This window comes from Orcinus orca, chromosome 11 (genome assembly GCF_937001465.1).
Source record: "Orcinus orca chromosome 11, mOrcOrc1.1, whole genome shotgun sequence".
Classification (NCBI taxonomy): domain Eukaryota; kingdom Metazoa; phylum Chordata; class Mammalia; order Artiodactyla; family Delphinidae; genus Orcinus; species Orcinus orca.
The window spans coordinates 67,119,476-67,138,040 of NC_064569.1; the positions used below are offsets into that span (position 1 = coordinate 67,119,476).

An 18,565-nucleotide genomic window follows, 5' to 3' on the forward strand; every position below is an offset into this window, starting at 1 on the left:
GCTTATGATGTTGGTTCTTGGACCACTCCTGCAAACAAGTTCTAGTTTGCCTTTCCTCTTGTAATCCCTCTCAAACCCTGCTCCCCACCCAAGCACTACCACTTGAACATAAGTAGTAATTTACTATATAGGAATATTATAGTGGACATAACTGATAGACATTTCCTTCCTTTTAATTTTTCCAGTACATTTCATTATGTAATCTTTCCAGATATAGGCTTAACCTGTCCTTAGCAGCCCTCAAAGACTTGAGGCCATGAAACGATGGGCTCAAATTCTTACGGGACATCAAGAAATGTCTAACTTCAAGGAATCATTTTGTAAAACTTACACCATCAGCGTAGTCTTTTCCTCTGTTATTGCTACATTTCCACTATGCCTCTCTATCCTTTTTATTTAGTATTGAGACAGATGCCTACAGGTCTTGAAGCCATTTTTGATGTCTTGGTTGAGAAGTTTTCATTTAAGAAGCCTTGATGACCATAAATCATTTATTCTGGGAGTTTCATTACAAGGGATTTTTTCTACTCCATTATTTTTACATATATGTGACTCTGGTTTTGCTATTTTAAGATTTTCCATACATTTTTATGTCCTTGTTTATTTCAGTTCTACTTCTATTACTACTGTACAGTTTATCAACTAGAATTAAAATTTACCTCTGCTTTGAGTAACTTAAAGCTAAGTTGTAAGTTTAGCAAGTTGGCAAGAACACAGGAAACATCAGCTACTGTTTCAGCTTACTTTCATGATACAGGAACAAACGGCTCTCTAGTTAAAAAAAAAAATCCTCATAAGTTATCCTTGAAAATGATCACCAAGAATTAAATAAAATATTGTCTTTCGTATGAGTCAAACAGTGGTTATCATCCATATTAAATAATTTTAATTCAAAACTGACAATTCACAACCATTAATAATTGTAGTTAAAGAGAGTCTTCTAAATGCTACTTGAGTTTTTATTTTCTATATTTTTTCAATTTAAAATTTACCAACCTTTAATTTTATAATTCTCACAGAATACATAAAAATGTAGGTAATTGCAAATGATTCTTTTAATCAGAATCTCCTCAAACATTTTACGGGGTGTATTAAGTTGTTTCATAACGTAATTGATTCCCAAATTTCTTTTATATATCTTTTCTTGTAAGAATATTGGGCCCTAAACCTGTGTTCCAAAAGATACTTTTATGTCATAAAATAATACCAAAGAGAAGAATTAGCTGTATGAAATATATTTCTATATTTTTTAACAGATGTGTTTCATAGTCCCATGTGCAGAAATGGAATTCTGTAGTAATCAAATGATGACATTTGTTTGTGACTTTTGTTACTATTTGTTTTCACTCTGAACCTACTTTTTCACTGATGGCAGAAAGACTGAATCTAAAGACTTTAAAAATATAATCAGGGGGCTTCCCTGGTGGCGCAGTGGTTGGGAGTCCGCCTGCCGGTGCAGGGGATGCGGGTTCGTGCCCCGGTCCGGGAAGATCCCACATGCCACGGAGCGGCTGGGCCCGTGAGCCATGGCCGCTGAGCCTGCGCGTCCGGAGCCTGTGCTCCGCGGCGGGAGGGGCCGCAGCAGTGAGAGGCCCGCGTACCACAAAAAAAAATAATAATAATAAAGATAAAATATAATTGGCGCAACCCAGTGATTTTTTCAGAAGTCAAGGTTTACTTCATAATCTAGTTTACAAATACCATCTGGCTTTTCTACCTCCTTACCTTTTGTGGCCCTGAGAGGCCACAGATAATATGCAGAGGGAGAGGGCCTTACATATGTGATGGACAGGAGTTAATAAGAAAGGAGACACTGTATCAGTCTCCAGTTGATGTCTATTGTTGGCATGGTGATTTAATCTTTATTCTTTAGCTAAGGGACATAATGTTGACTCAGGGTGACATGTTAGATGAGGGTAGTCACCCATCTGGACCCAGTGTAGTTTCCTGGGAAGAGTAATTTTTCTTACCATCTCATTCCTGGCTTCTGTAAAGTATATTGTGGCCAGAACACAAGGTTGTCTACATACGGCCTGGGAGATCTCTTGGCAGAGCCAACTACTTTGCCCTTTACTCACCTTCTGAGTCTTCTACTTGGACACGCGGGAAACTTACGGTCCCCTTCTCTGTCTAATTGTGACCACCGCCCCCTCAAAATAGGAGATTTGGGGGATAATAAAGTTAAGTATCCAAATACTCTTCTTGCTTTTTCTCATTCCCTATTTCCTTGCCTTTCCCCTGAATTCCTACTCTTCCCCTCCTTTATGGGAGACGGTGAAGTACATGCGGCAAAATACTATAGTGCATTTCACTGTTTGTTCTTTTTTTTTTTTTTGCGGTACGCGGGCCTCTCACTGTTGTGGCCTCTCCCGTTGCGGAGCAGAGGCTCCGGATGCGCAGGCTCAGCGGCCATGGCTCACGGGCCCAGCCTCTCCGCGGCATGTGGGATCTTCCCGGACCGGGGCACAAACCCACGTCCCCTGCATCGGCAGGCGGACTCTCAACCACTGCACCACCAGGGAAGGCCCTCACTGTTTGTTCTTAAAACTATCCTCTGCTCAGCTGGGTCTGGTGAAGTTCACTTCTATCAGTTTGGGAGTTAGAATTGGAAGGATGTAAAACCTGTCATTGCAAATATTCTCCATATTCTCCCCTTTTCTTTTTTTTTTTTTTCATATTTTCCCCGCTTTTAAGCATAATAATCAAGAAGCATGTTTTATTGCTTTCTTAGTATTTGATGTAAGAATTGTTGTGGTCATCTGCCACAGAGCAATGTACCACATGTCATTCTGATACATCCGGCGCTCACAAAGATAGCAGCATGATCCTGTGATTCAGATATTTTATTTTAGAGCCCTTGATTCTGAGCTCAACCACTTACCAGCTGCGTTGCCTTGGGGGACTGTCAGCTTCTCTAAGCCTCATTTTAACCATCTTTGAAATGTGGTTAATAATAGCAATAATAGCAATAGATTCATAATATTGTTGAAACTGGAAAATAGAGTAATCAATCCATGGAATTTTGTAAGTGATACATAGAGAATTTACTATCTCAGGAAAGAAATAGTGAACAAAGAAAAGAAATATGGGTATTCAGGAAAAGTATATTTTATCAGCTTCTTTAAATAGTTTGATCCCAATAGTCTTTGGAACCTGAGTCCTGTAATCAATCTCTAACAATCCAGTGGTTGAGGTTCTAGGGTGTTTACTAGAATCCCCTAAGCAACTGGCAGGATATTGCTAATTTCCTCAGTTTTCAAATGCTGACTAATGGTTCAATCATTTTTGCATTAAGATTTATTAAGTACTCCCAGGATGCTTCTTGCAGAGGGGGGAGTATGCAATACAGCTTACGCCATAAAGTAGACATTGGACAGCTCCTCATGAGTTTTCTCTGTAGAGAGTAAAACAAGGATATACAGGAAGATTCAGTGGGTAGAACTGACATACTCTTTTCCCTACAGTTTTCCATGTGTTGCCATAAGTGCCTAGTAGTCAGTAAAATCCGTTTAATATTAGAAAAAAAGTCCTAGAGTCAAAATTAATTTTCACAGTTATATGACAAATATAATAAATTCTATTTGTATTTTCTTATTTCATTAGAATATCATCAATTCTACTTTTAGCTTAAGAAACTAAGTCTTCTAAACTAGATATTTCCTTTGGGAATTAAAAAGGCTGAAGACAGTGAAGGCTTGAAAAACTAATAACCTTTTTAGGGGGAAAAAGCCTTTTTCAATTGCATTGATTATTATTTTAAAGGCATTTTACCTAGTGAATTCCTGAGTTTCTTTTTTGATCCTTATCTACCTCCTGAATCTGAATGTCCATAAAGATGAATATTAATAGTCACCATATTTTCTATGTTAAACATTTATTGGTTGATCTTGCTTCAAAGTAACTTACTTCTTTGTAGAATTAAGTTACTCTAATTTCCTACTCCATGCCTTTTATTTTCCTCTGGAGAAAACCTTTCCAGGGCACGACCTAATGAATTCTGGTTCAAATTTCCAAATGAATCTGAACCAAAGTGATTCTATAGTTTGGTTTAGGGAACCTTCATTAAATACCCTAGCGAGAGAATTTTTACTGTTTCATACCAGACTGAAGTACTTTTCTTGACATATTGAAATTGAACTTCAACATTTATGAGAATATAAATTGCAACAGCACTTTGTAACATGTTGTAAGTCCAGTAGAGTCTTAAGTCAAGGACTTTTACTTTCTCTATAACCCCATTAAAAATAGCAGGGTTTCTAATTATTTTTCCTTTAAAAATTAGAAAAATATGTCCTGCTCTCCAGAGAAATGTTATCTTCACTTATTCCTGTAGTTTATATGGTTGCATGCCATATGTCTTTATAGTTTTTATGTGGCTTGACCAAAGTGCAAATTCAATTTTATAGGTATGGCTAGTTTGCCTTCTCTTTTAAAGAGAGAAGTAGTTTTCTAATTGAGAAAGTTAATTTTTGTTTCTCCTCTTTATTCCTGACCTCTTTGCAATCGTCTTGTCTCAAAAGGTTCTTCACATCACAGTTTCAAGAGAAGTCTCCATTTTAACTGCAGGACCGCACGGCTTTAACTTCTATTGTTCACACTATAGTTATCTGAAGTTGAATTTGTTCTTTTTCTATAGCATTTCTTTTCTACACAGATATGGTCACCAGACTACAGTGTAACCTGCAAGAGCTTCTAGCTTTTATTATCTACCATCTTGGAAGGTTTTCAGAAAGCAGCATGGCATGATCAAAAAGCATAATGTTTTGGGGCTTCCCTGGTGGCGCAGTGGTTGAGAGTCCGCCTGCCGATGCAGGGGACGCGGGTTCATGCCCCGGTGCGGGAAGATCCCACATGCCGCGGAGCGGCTGGGCCCGTGAGCCATGGCCGCTGAGCCTGCGCGTCCGGAGCCTGTGCTCCGCAACGGGAGAGGCCACAACAGTGAGAGGCCCGCGTACCGCAAAAAAAAAAAAAAAAGTAAAAAGCATAATGTTTTGATGGCTAATTGGCTGGGCTTCTTCGGGACTCGAGAGATTTGATTTCTTCTGTTAACCAATTGGCTGAACCAAGGAGTTTGCTGTGAATTGCAAGAATAGACAGTGCACAAACTTATCTATAAAGTTTAGTCTGCATCTTATTTGTATAAGTCACCTGTGCCACTCATGGTATTTGGTAGTAATTAAGAAAAACGGACTGTAGCTATTTGAAGGCTGTGGGAACTACAGAATTCACTATAGACTGGAAGACATAGCTTGAACTGGCAGGAAATAAAGTAGCCCCAGAGTCTTCCTGCAAAGAAGCAGGACATCCAATAGCAGTTCTTTACAGGAAGACTCTGACCAGGATATAGCCCTGTTGCCTCCACCACTGTCACTGTGAGCAAATTCTAGCCATCCTCTCATCTTTCTGTCATTTGCTCAGGAATCAAAGTCCTAAGCAAGAACATCCCGTTAGCTGAGGCTACATCATGTGCCTACCCTGGTGACGAGAGAGCAAAGAGAGGGAGAGGCTGGCCTTTTTTTTTTTTTTTTTTCTGGATAAACAACACACAATGGAAAGTTCCCCTCCTGGACTGTAAAGAAAGTAGCTTTCTAGATAGATTTTTTTTTTCTAAAACCTGAAAATGTTTACTATTTTCATAAAATAAAAGCAACTAAATAGTAATCTTGACAGTTTATTTTTAAGAGTTAAGACTTTTCTAGGACATCATACTGAAGCAGGAGAACCCCAACCCTGTGACATACTATCTACATTAGCTTGGAAAAGGAAACTAACATTGCGAATTCCTAATGTGTACATTTAAAATAATGCCTGCTGAGTAGGATTAGGTTGAGATATTTACAGTGCCTTAAAGATCATGACAAGTACATTGTGTGCCTTCAATTTTTACTGATCTTTTTCTGCTTAGTCACCTTATTATTTGATTGGCATGATTGTAATCTTTAAAAAGTTAATATTATTTTGCTACATAATGATTCTGTTCACCTCTCTGAAATTTTAAAATAAACGATTTTGGTTTTGTTTTTGTTTTCTTTAACAGGCAGGCTAGCCTCAATGAAGCAGCCGAGAAGTACTATGATCTGGCCGCCAAGCTGAGGCCTAATGTAAGTACCTTCCTAATGAGAAGTATTATTCAAAGGGATGGACTCACAGCATGTGAGAGTTTTAGACATAGAAGCCTTGTGATACTGGTGTTTTTCTCTCTGATCTCTTATTCTGTGTTAAATGGCTGATTCAACCATAAAATATGCCCATCTCAAGCTTCTTTCTTTTTCCAGAGGTACAAATGGCCATTTACTACCGTGTGTGAAGGACCATACATTTTTATCATTTGAACACAGGTTTTAGCATTATTAGATATTTTGCATTTGGATGACTTTTAAAATGAGTTCTTTGAAAGTACTTTTGCTGTGGTGTTACATACCTTTGGACTTCCTAACAACTCAGTGATTCTTATGTGTTGTCAAACCTCAAGCTGTGTGCCTCTTCCCTATTCCACAGTACTCATTTCTAGTAACTGTGCTTTTCAACTTTATCAAGTATTTTTTATTAGACTTTTTCCCTGGGTAGTCACACTTCCATAAATCAGATCGTTGCTATTGAAATAGAGAACCATTTACGAGAGAATAAGAACTGGTTTTGTATCGGTCTTCTCAGCACTTTTTTATTCACAGTACATCATTGAATTCCAGGGCATTGCTTTTATTCTCATCCACACTGCTCTGCGTCACTCTGCAACACTAAAACCTCTACCCTGCTCTCTGGATCTACGCCGTCTATTGAGAAATGTAATTTTCAAACAGTAATGAAAGTGCACGTGTGATGGGACTACAAATAATGGAATCAGTCCCATTTCTTTACAGTAACTCATCTATTGGACAAAGGTCTATAGAGTACCTGCTTTGTGATAGGATACAGAGATTTCATACCCTAAAAGACCACACAATGTAGCAGACAAGACTGAACATAATCAACTAATTGAAATACAGTGTGGAACAAGGGGAGGATTAATGCTTCCTGAAAGCAACCCACCCAGGAAGTAGCTTTTTTGATCAAGAGACTCAACCACATGTAACCTTAGCCCTTGAATCTAAATGTCCCAGTTTCATTAATTATGAGGTACTTTAAGAATCGGTAAGCTGTTTGCAACAGAAGAAAATAATTTAATAGTTGTAAAAAGAATAATAAGCATAAAATTTATTAAACACTTGTTTAAACAAGTGAATTCTCTCATTTATTTCTCACAACAACCCACAGATACTTCTGTGATCCTCATTCTGCTGAAGTTCAGAGAAATGAATAACTCACCCAGTATCACAACTAATAAGTGGAATCACATTGTAACCCAGGCTGTTGTGTGTATAAGAGAAAGCTTTATGGAAAAAAATGCAGTTGTATCTTAGAAAATGCAAGCCAGAAGTCTAGAAAAACAAAATAATAATGGTCCTGTCATTTATTCATTAAATATTTACTGAGCATCTGTTAAGTGCCAGACACTATTCCAGGCACTGGATACACGCCAGTGAACAAAATTGACAAAAGAGTCTCTGCCCCTTGGGAGCATATAGTCTAGTGGTGAGGAGACAGAACAGAAGCAGATCAATAAAATATATAGTATGTCTGACAGCAGTAAGTGCTTTGGAGAAAAATGGAGCAGGAAAAGGAAATTAGAAGGTGCAGGGGGAGGTATGCAGGAGGCACAGCTTTGTAAATGCCTGAGTTGGGCACCTTGTGTAGCATTTCTAAGAAAAGGGTTGGACTTGAGACCTTAAACTTATAAGTTCACTGAAGACAGAAATCAGGATTTTTTGTCTGACTGACTGCCTTCCTTCCTTCCTTCCTTCCTTATCCTCCTTTCCTTTCCGTTCCTTTCCTTCCTTCCCTTCTTTGATTAATAGAATTGATTGATAGAATCAATAATAGAATGATTAATAGAATGATATAATGCTCTTACTATATATACTAAATGATGGTAAGTTCAACCTTTGTTCATTGAGTAGCAGTCCCTTGACTGCTTTTATTTTTATTTTTGTTAAGTGGTTGATCAGGTGGCCGTCTTCAGCACATTGTAATGGATTAGGGAGAAAAGGGCTCTCTGACCTGACCTCAAAAATGAAAAAGAAAATGAGGCACCACAAGATTTAAACCTGACTTACAAGAGTATTTATTTTAAAGACTGGCCAAATCATAAAATCAATATTTAATCTCCAACTCGAAACCACTTTTTCTGAAACCCCAAAAAGTTTCTTCATAAACACGCCGCAGATTGCTTTTGAAAAATGCATTTATTCAAATGATATTTCTCTTATCTGGTAACAATAAATTAAGTATTTTATAGACTTGGATAAGATATGAAGTCTATATTTAACAATAAGAAAATGATGTTACAGTTGATGATCAACAGATGTGATCTTTCCCTAATCTGTTTTATGAATTGTGTTTGGTTTTCTGTACATAATTTGGTAAGTAAGATGCCACCAAGACAAGACTGATAAAATGTAAACCTTGACAATAACACAGGTTTGTATTCTGAAATGAAGAGACCTATTTAAACAATAGCCCCATGTCATGAATTATTAGCAGTTAGCATGTGATCTAAATTAAAACATCCATCTGACATTTATCTTGCTCAGAGCTGTTTATTCCCTTTGTCATAAAAACATTCTTTGTTATTTCTGTACTTACTAAATAAATTTCAGTTACCTGTTTATATGAGAACATGGTAAACAGACCTCAACTCTTATTCCCTGTTTAAGTAGTTTCACTATCTTTTCTATTTTTCTTGTCTACATGGTAACCTAATCTTATTCTTGTTTTTCATAAAGCATTTTCTTCTGTTGTTTAGTTTCAACTACAGCAGTCTGTAGCTGTATGTCGGGGTCCTCTGTGGATTTTTCAGCAGTGCTCATGTCAGATCATGACTATGTGAAGTAAAATTTTTTATTGCAACCCTGTGTACTACCCACTTACTGTATTAAGAAGATTGCTGATTATCTGTGAGATGAATTCCTCTCTTAGTAGAATACCTATTCCATTTCTTCAGTATGTCCCATGATGAATTGCTTTATATTTTTTTCTTCTACGAAAGTCTTATTTTTCCATACAACTTACTTGAAAATTATTAATTGACTTTTAGGGTTATTCATATTCAAAGAATTCCAGTGACCAAATGCTAAAATAAAGAAATCTAAATTAGCAGAGGCATATAACTTTATTTATTTTTTTAACATCTTTATTGGAGTATAATTGCTCCACAAGGGTGTGTTAGTTTCTGCTGTATAACAAAGTGAATCAGCTATATGCATACATATATTCCCATATCTCCTCCCTCTTGCATCTCCCTCCCACCCTTCCTATCCCACCCCTCTAGGGGGTCACAAAGCACCGAGGAGCTAATCTCCCTGTGCTATGTGGCTGCTTCCCACTAGCTATCTGTTTTACATTTGGTAGTGTATACATGTCAGTGCTAATCTCTTACTTTGTCCCAGCTTACCCTTCCCCGTCCCCATGCCCTCAAGTCCATTCTCTACATCTGCGTCTTTATTCCTGTCCTGCCCCTAGGTTCATCAGAACCATTTTTTTTTCAGATTCCATAAATATGTGTTAGCATATGGTATTTGTTTTCCTCTTTCTGACTTACTTCATTCTGTAAGACAGACTCTAGATCCATCCACCTCACTACAAATAACTCAATTTCATTTCTTTTTATGGCTGAGTAATATTCCATTGTATATATGTGCCACATCTTCTTTATCCATTCATCTGTCAGTGGACACCTAGGTTGCTTCCATGTCCTGGCTATTGTAAATAGAGCTGCAGTGAACATTGGGGTACATGACTCTTTTTGAATTATGGTTTTCTCAGGGTATATGCCCAGTGGTGGGATTGCTGGGTCGTATGGTAGTTCTATTTTTAGATTTTTAAGGAACCTCCATACTGTTCTCCGTAGTGGCTGTATCAATTTACATTCCCACCGACAGTGCAAGAGGGTTCCCTTTTCTCCACACCCTCTCCAGCATTTATTGTTTGTAGATTTTTTGATGATGGTAATTCTGACTGGTGTGAGGTGATACCTCGTTGTAGTTTTGATTTACATTTCTCTGATGATTAGTGATGTTGAGCATCCTTTCATTTGTTTGTTGGCAGTCTGTGTATCTTCTTTGGAGAAATGTCTATTTAGATCTTCTGTCCATTTTTGGATTGGGTTGTTTGTTTTTTTGATATTAAGCTGCATGAGATGCTTGTATATTTTGGAGATTAATCCGTTGTCAGTTAGCAGGCACATATAACTTGAAATGTTAGACTCTGATATTGTTTCTTCATCAGGGATATTGAATACATCGTCATTTACTGAAGTGCACATTTAGAGAAATATATTTATTTAAGTGCACATTCAGAGAAACATTTTCGTAGTGGGAAAACTCTTTACCAAAATTGCCATTTTAATTTTTTCCGCTTTCAGTTTTCCATTTTTATAAATAAAATTGATCTTTCTGTGGAGGTTACTTTAAAAAGACAACACTTTTCTCTGTCTTCTCTCCCATTTACGCACATCAAAAACTGCCGACTCTTGAGGACTAGAAGGAACATTAAAATGAAATGGTTTTGTTCCTCCTGTGGGAAGTGAGCCAAATTCTGCATTAATTTATAGGTTTTTAAATTTTCCGTAAAATGCGAAGAATGGGGAATTTGCATAGTACAAAGTCACCCGGTTCTACTTGGCTTTTAGTAAATGCCAAAGTTAGAAGAGGGTAATTCCTAATAATGAGGAATTATATTTCTTTATATTTTGTATTTTTCTGCATGTAATTGTTTTTGGTCTGAATTCATTCAACATTTTTATTGTTACTATTAAGTTCTAACATAGTGTAAAATTCTACGCCAAGTGCAGTAGGATCCAATTTGTGAAAAATTAACCCTGACCTTGATGCGGGGAGAAAGTGGGGGAGAGAACCAAGGATCCAGATGCTCATACTTCAAGGCAGTAAAAGATGCTGTATATTAAGTGCTCTGTGAGTGATAGAAGCTAGGTGCTGGAAAAGTGCACAGGAGAAAAAAACTACTTTCAGGACCTTCCTGGTGGCACAGTGGTTGAGAGTCCGCCTGCAGATGCAGGGGACACGGGTTCGTGCCCTGGTCCGGGAAGATCCCACATGGCGCGGAGCGGCTGGGCCCGTGAGCCGTGGCCGCTGAGGCTGCGCATCCGGAGTCTGTGCTCCGCAACGGGAGAGGCCACAACAGTGAGAGGCCCTGCGTACCGCAAAAAAAAAAAAAAAAAAAAAACTTTCAGCGGGACTGATCCTAGAAGACATTGAGTCCCAGTTGACAAACTTAGAGAATCTTGAAATGACTGGATGTTTATAGGTGAAGTTTTTAGCGAAAGAAGAGAAAAGAGAGAATTCTGGCAGGTAGAGGCATATGCATGAACAAAGACATGAGCTCAGAAAGCATGAACTATACCCAAGGAACAGTAAGCAGATGTGGTTAATATTGCCCATGGTGGGGGGCAGAGAGGAAGAGTGGGGGAAGATAGAACTGAAAAATAATATAAAACCAGATGAAGGGCATTGAATACCATACTGTGAATGAGGAGTTTGTATTCCAGGATTGTGTTCAGCAGGATGATGTAATGAAAGTGGTGATTTATCTGATGTGATGAAGAATGTGTGTTTCATTTGGGAAAGTAGAAATGACACATGCAGCTTTGAGAAAACCAAATAAAAAGTCATTGAAATAGTATAGGCAGGACTTCCCTGGTGGTGCAGTGGTTAAGAATCCGCCTGCCAATGCAGGGGACATAGGTTCGAGCCTTTGTCCGGGAAGATCCCACATGCCGTGGAGCAACTAAGCCCATGCACCACAGCTACTGAGCCTGCGCTCTAGAGCCCACGAGCCACAACTACTGAAGTCCACGCACCTAGAGCCTGTGCTCCGTAACAAGAGAAGCCACCACAGTGAGAAGTCCGCTCACTGCAACTAGAGAAAGCCCACACGCAGCAACAAAGACCCAATGCAGCCAAATATAAACAAATAAAATTTATTTAAAAAAAAAAAAACAACTTGCCTTCTCTCTTTAAAAAGAAAAAAAAAATAGTATAGGCACAAGGCATAATATAGATCCAAAAATACAGAAACACAGTAGAATGGAAAAGAACATGCAGGGAGAGTAAGCATATTATTTGATAGGATATGAGTAGGAAAATTAATTGGCCCAATGAGTGTTCCAAAATTTTAAATTAGGTAACTTGGAAAAAAAGAAATCCCCTAAACAGAAATAGGACAGAAAAATGTGTTTATTTCTAGAAGAAAGTGTTAAGTTTGAACCGAGCAGATTCTAAGTGAGAAGGAAGATATTCTAATTTTCTACAGGACATTCCTATCAAGTGGCAGTTGGGGGAAAGGCCACCGTTAGGCATAGAGGTGCAGGAGTCATTTGCAGAAACTGCATAGTACCAAAGGAGGATAAGATCACCGAGGGAGGGAAAGTACAAAAGGAGAGAAGAGAGCCCATTTCACAGCCCTGAGCATCCCTGCATTGGGAATATAGGGTAAGGAAGGCATAAGACAACAATAGGATGTAGAAATCAACATTGGTGAGCAATTTCCACTGCTGCTAAACAGTAAAGAAAAACAAGGACTGAGAAAGTCCTTTGACTTCAAAGGATAAGATGAAGGGCTACCTTCGTGAGTTCAGTTTCATGCGAGTGATATGGGCGGAAGTTGTTAAGGTGTTAAGGACATGAGAATTGGGAGCAGAGCGTGTAAAGTGAATCTTCAAATAAGTGTGGAAGTAAGTGAAAGAGGGCAATACCAAAGAAATATTAAGTATGTGTTTATTAAATATGAAAAATAGGTGTTAGGGCTTCCCTGGTGGCGCAGTGGTTGGGAGTCTGCCTGCCGATGCAGGGGACGCGGGTTCGTGCCCCGGTCTGGGGGGGATCCCGCGTGCCGCGGAGCGGCTGGGCTCGTGGGCCATGGCCGCTGGGCCTGCGCGTCTGGAGCCTGTGTTCCGCGGCGGGAGAGGCCACAACAGTGAGAGGCCCGTGTAACGCAAAAAAAAAAAAAAAAAAAAAGGTGTTAAAGGGTATGGGTATGTGTGTGTGTTTAAATACAAGATTTTAAATGTGTCCAAGTAGAGGGGAAAGCAGAGGAAATATAGAAGATCTTAAAGGATTATTTCCTCCCCAGGGACTGAAAAAGAAAAAGTAGACTATGAAGATATAAGGAGGAAAAACAAAATTAGAAATAGAGCATGCGTAGGTAGTAATTTACTAATGTCATCTTTATTTGGCTGTCCGTTGGTCCTGTGGCAAAAAGGACAGAATTTGAAGCCAAAGGCCTGTGGATAGAGCTGAACATGCCAGGCCAGGCAGTAGATAATATTTGCCATAGGTCTGTACCATCTATATATGATCAGTAAGTGCCAGGAAAAATTCTGGCCTTAAGCCCTTTGTCATCTTGTGATAATTCTCAGTAAAGTTCTGAAACCACTGGTCGATTGCTTCTAGTTTTGATTCAATTCTCTGACTTTTACACTGATTGTTGTATTCACCCTTTATATTTCTAGTATGTATAATATTTCATAAATGTTTTCCAGTGCACATTCATTACATATGAATTCAAGGGGAATGTGTTCCTGGGATTGGACTGTCCAATAGAAAATTACATCCATGCATTATACCTTTCCTAGGCACTTAGAACATAAATTATTTCAGAGTATTATTATAAAATCAAAGCTGATGTTATGCATTTGGGGCTCTTTGGCAATGATTATATGTCAGAGAGCAAATGAGAAATATGAGATTCAAAGAAATGAGCTTACTGTAAGAGAGTGCAGCTGTGTTATGAGCTAGTACATAGATTCTACAATATATTCCTTTCAACTTGGACTACCTTTTTTATGGTAAATATGGTTGTGAGATAGGGTAGGGAGAGATGGCTGTGCAGTAGAAATAACCACTAAGACTAGAATCTGGGGGGAAAGGGTAAGAATTAACTTCTGATGGAAGAATTACCTTCTGATAGAAGAGAGAGAAAATATTCTGAGTTATGGTTATTTTCTGATGGGGAAGATATTCCTCAACCCTAATTAGAACAAGAGACCATGAAATTCAGTTAAACAGGACAGATTCAGATTTGACCATACAGGGGATTTTGATGGGGGAAATTGCTGAGATTGCCATCTCACTGGGAAAAAAAAAAAATAGGGTAAATAATAATTTGTCTGGGAAGCAGTTAAACCACATTTCTGCTTGTAAACGGAGGAAAAAACATATGGCCTTTTCCAAAACTTTCCACAGGCTTCTGTGATGTGGGAAAATTACATACCATGTGTCTCTTGACTTTCAGGCATTAATAATATATGGATCCCAGAATCACCCAATTGACTTTATGAATAAAATGCATTTTAATATTGTAAATATATTTCCCACTCTCACTAGTCATTTCAGTTTCAAATACCTCTATATATTTTACAGTCAAAAATAGAGTAAGTTGACAAACCCAGAATAAATAGGTTTCCATCAAGAGAGAAATTGCCATTAGTTTCCCTCTGTATTTTATCTGGTTTTATTAAAAGGGCCCAGAGATATCATTGAAACAAAAACTGTTGGTTATTCACACATACCCAGTTAAGTCAACAAACCCTAATTCTACTTCAGTTCATAAATAGACTTAATCCTTTCGATGTTATGGACATTTATGCACACAGCCGTAGAAATCAAATATCTAATTCTTCATGTCTGATTTCAGCAAAATAGATGCTCACTTCCCTGAGAGCTTCAGTTATGCCAGGATCGATTTTAGCCCCAATTTTAGATATGAGAAGACACTCATATCTGTCTTCAAACTCCTTTCTACTGTAGATCTTCTTTCCAAATTATTTAGATGTTGCTTTTCTTCTAACAAGTTACAAAGTCGAGTTTTTGGTGCATTCATTTCTCTCTGCTTACATTGTTGCTTTGTGTTATACTTCTATTTCGAAAATGTGAGATAAACCAGAAAAAATGTATTTCTGAAGTGATTACTGTTTTTGTTTATCATCTGTATAATTCTTCATGCTTAGAAGACAAAGATGGTTAGTATAATCCACTTGTTTACTAGCTGTTGATGTGGGCTAGTTGTTGCCTAGACTGGGATTAGATATTTGGACTCAACTAAGCTGAATTTACAGTTTTTCCATCCTTGGGGTATTGTTATTCATCACAATCCACATGCAATCATGTTTGAGCACTATTTTTTGAAAATGTATGTATGTGTTGTGTGTGTGTTTTAGATTCACAACCAGAAAAGGATGAGGGGGTGTGAGACGTGTGCAGGAACTTACATGGCTCTTGGCTATAAAGAAAATCAACCTGAGTACTTTAGGGTTGAGGAACATCAAAAACTTTGGGGAATTCCACTTAATTATGTTCTCTGATTCCAAACGTGTTTATTTTTACTCACATTTCTTTGTGAGGGTATCCTTTGCATCAATTTATAGCTATAATTGTTTGAACTGTGGGACCACACACTAAAATTACTTTTAGTCCCTTTTCTTCCAGAGAAACTAGATTCCTGTTTTGTTTTGTTTTGTTTTGTTTTGAACTCAGCTAATCTAACCACACTGGCCCATGTTCCTACCTGGGAATAGCAACTAGGGTGGACCAGTAGATGCTACCATGAGAAGGATATGACCTTCCCTCACCCCCAGTCACCACATTCTTCATAATCCCCTTTGGTTATTTCCACAGCTGGCCTCTCTCATTTCTTTTTTTTTTTTTAATTTTTTTTTTATTGAAGTATAGTTGATTTACAATGTGTTAATTTCTGCCGTACAGCAAAGTGATTCAGTTCTACACATATAGACTTTTATTTTTATATTCTTTTCCATTATAGTTTATCACAGGACGTTGAGTATAGTTTCCTGTGCTATACAGTAGGACCTTGTTGTTTATCCATTCTAAATATAATAGTTTGCATCTGCTAGTCTCAAACTCCCAATTCATCCCTCCCCCGACCCCATCTCCCCTTTGGCAGCCACAGGTCTGTTCTCTATGTCTGGGAGTCTGTTTCTGTTTTGTAGATAAGTTCATTTGTGTCATATTTTAGATTCCACATATGAGTGATATCGCATGATATTTGTCTTTCTCTTTCTGACTTACTTCACTTAGTAGGATAATCTCTAGGTCCATCCATATTGCTTCAAATGGCATTATTTCATTCTTTTTTATGGCTGAGTAGTATTCCATTGTATATAAAATTTCTCCCCCATTTCTATTTCAGACATTTATGTTTCTCATCCTTGATTGGTCTTATGGGGCCATGTTTTTTCTAAATATAACTGAAACATTAACAAAAAGCCGTGTTTGTGTATGATTCTTTATCCCCTCCCTCTTCTGAGTTTCCTGTAACATTCCACTCCTCTTTTTTCTATTTTCTTACCTTTCTTCTACTCTTAACTCTTTGTTATCTACCTGAACTCTCATTTACATCTACAGATAAAATTATATTTTACTTTACCCTAGAGACAAGTAAAAGTTGGGCAGATCCTGAAAAATTAGTAGATTGATAGAATAATTTCTTATTGAAAGTCCTGTGTCTTTGTTAAAGAGAAAAAAAATTATTCTAATGCTTTTGTAAAAAAAAATATTTATTTATTTATTTTTTTGGCCACACCATGTGGCACGCAGAACTTCCCCACCCAAGGATCGAACCTGTGACCCATGCAGTGGAAGCACAGAGTCTTAACCACTGGACCACCAGGGAAGTCCCCAATGCTTTTAAAAATAGTCATGAAGACTTTATTCAGGACTATTGTGATAAGTTTCATGACTATGGAAATAAGGGAGACAGATCAGGTTCAACCTGGCATACAGCAGAGACAGCAGGGGGTGGTCAGTGGATGGAAAATTACTAAGAAGAGGCCTCAAGGGTAGGAGGGTTCTTGGTAAACCAACTTACATAATTCTTGCTGGAAGACAAGCCAATATGATCAGATAGCGAGGGTGGGGGGATTCTCGCTAAATTAACTTACCAGAATTCTTGATACAGCTGGGCTAGGCAGGCGTAAGAAAAGACCCAAGGATGAGGCCTAGTCAAAAAGAGGACTCAGAGGAATGTCTTCTTTGGTCAAGGAGAGTCTGTGTCATTCTGGATGAGGTTATTTTCCCAGACTGAGTTGTTATAATGTTAAACTTCTTGTCACTAGATAATTCAGAATCAGGAGTTTCCCTTTATCAACTTGAGAAGGATTTGCTTAAATATATTGCTGTAACATCTTTGCTAACAAACCCTAGAAGAGAGCTGAAAAGAATGACATCTTTAAGAGAGGGAAAAAATTGTGTATGCTACAAAATGTCTCAGTCTTTGTCTTATGATCAACTGTTACTTCCTTAGATACCAAGTGCCAACAAATGGCCACTGTGGTATGGTATTCAGAGTTTTATCAGTTGTCTGAACCTGCATTGTGATTACGGCAAAAAATAAAACGATAGAGAACTCAATTTTTTAAGAATAGGACCTTTATATTTTACTTACTCTCATTATTTCTGTGTGGTTTTCCTCTCCGTTTTGTTGTTGTTTTTGTCACTTTCTTAAATGAGATCTGTAGCGAAATAACTCCCAGAAATGCAGCTTTACCACATTCTATGACCTACTGAGACACTGCCCTTTTGAAGAGTAAATGGCAACTTAAAGAGGGCAAATGTCATGCCATTAAAGGTTTTGTGACGAGAGTTTGAAATGGTCAATTCACCGAATTGGTTTCATTTTAAAAGTAACTTCTTCAGATTAGGAATACTGAATTTTAAAGAGAGAAGCAATTTTGAAAAGATTTGTTAGAATGATTTACGAAATATATATTTATATATTTACATATATGTATATATACATATACAATTTATACTAAAGAAAATAATTGCTTAAATTACATGTGGAAATAATCAACTATGTTTTTGATAGTATCATATGATAGATCTCAACAAGCTCAAGAATGGATAGATGTAGAACATTTACTGCTACTGCTTTCAAACACTTTTTTTCCGTATTCTCCAATCTAAGTTACTCTATCCTTAACTGTTCTACTTAACTGTTGAATCCTATAAAAGATAGCTGGATCTTCCCCATGGAATCTATATTTGTACTACAGTTTATTTCTTGATTCCACCTGTAATTTTTACTGGTTGTTTATATACAAATCCTAATAAAAGCTACTAAAACAAATGAATAAAAATCCTCAATATGTATTAATTTAGTTTTCCTACAAGACAAATTATTTTTCTTAAATATATAGTGCATTTTCCACTATTGGTTTACAGAAACCAATGGTAGTTTTCCCTTTTTCTTAACAAGGTTCAACTATCTTTCCCCAAAGAGTCATACTATTTGTTAAATTTTTGTAATCATAGCTTTCATCTGTTTCAACTAGCTGAGCTTGTATTTGTAACCACAAGTATGCTAATGTACATATCTATCAGCAAATCAAAGCTACTATAATAAATAAATCCTTAATATGCACTGATACTTTTCTTCATCCATGATTACATGCATTATTTTTCTTTTTTTCTTTTTTCTTTTTTTTTTTTTTTGC

General features: G+C 37.4%; 1 protein-coding gene across 4 annotated transcripts in view; it reads left to right on the top strand.

Annotated features, from left to right (window-relative positions):
- Window positions 1-18,565, top strand: part of TMTC2 (transmembrane O-mannosyltransferase targeting cadherins 2) — a 420,660-nt gene that overhangs the window by 336,498 nt on the left and 65,597 nt on the right. For all 4 annotated transcript variants that reach the window (XR_007469965.1, XM_049693957.1, XM_033407136.2 and 1 more), the window contains one exon: window positions 6,038-6,101. Coding sequence is in view for 3 of the 4 variants with exons in the window: in XM_049693957.1 (XP_049549914.1) it covers window positions 6,038-6,101 (64 nt within the window). In the remaining variant the exon portion in view is untranslated. Of the gene's footprint in view, window positions 1-6,037; window positions 6,102-18,565 lie in introns of those variants that run through there.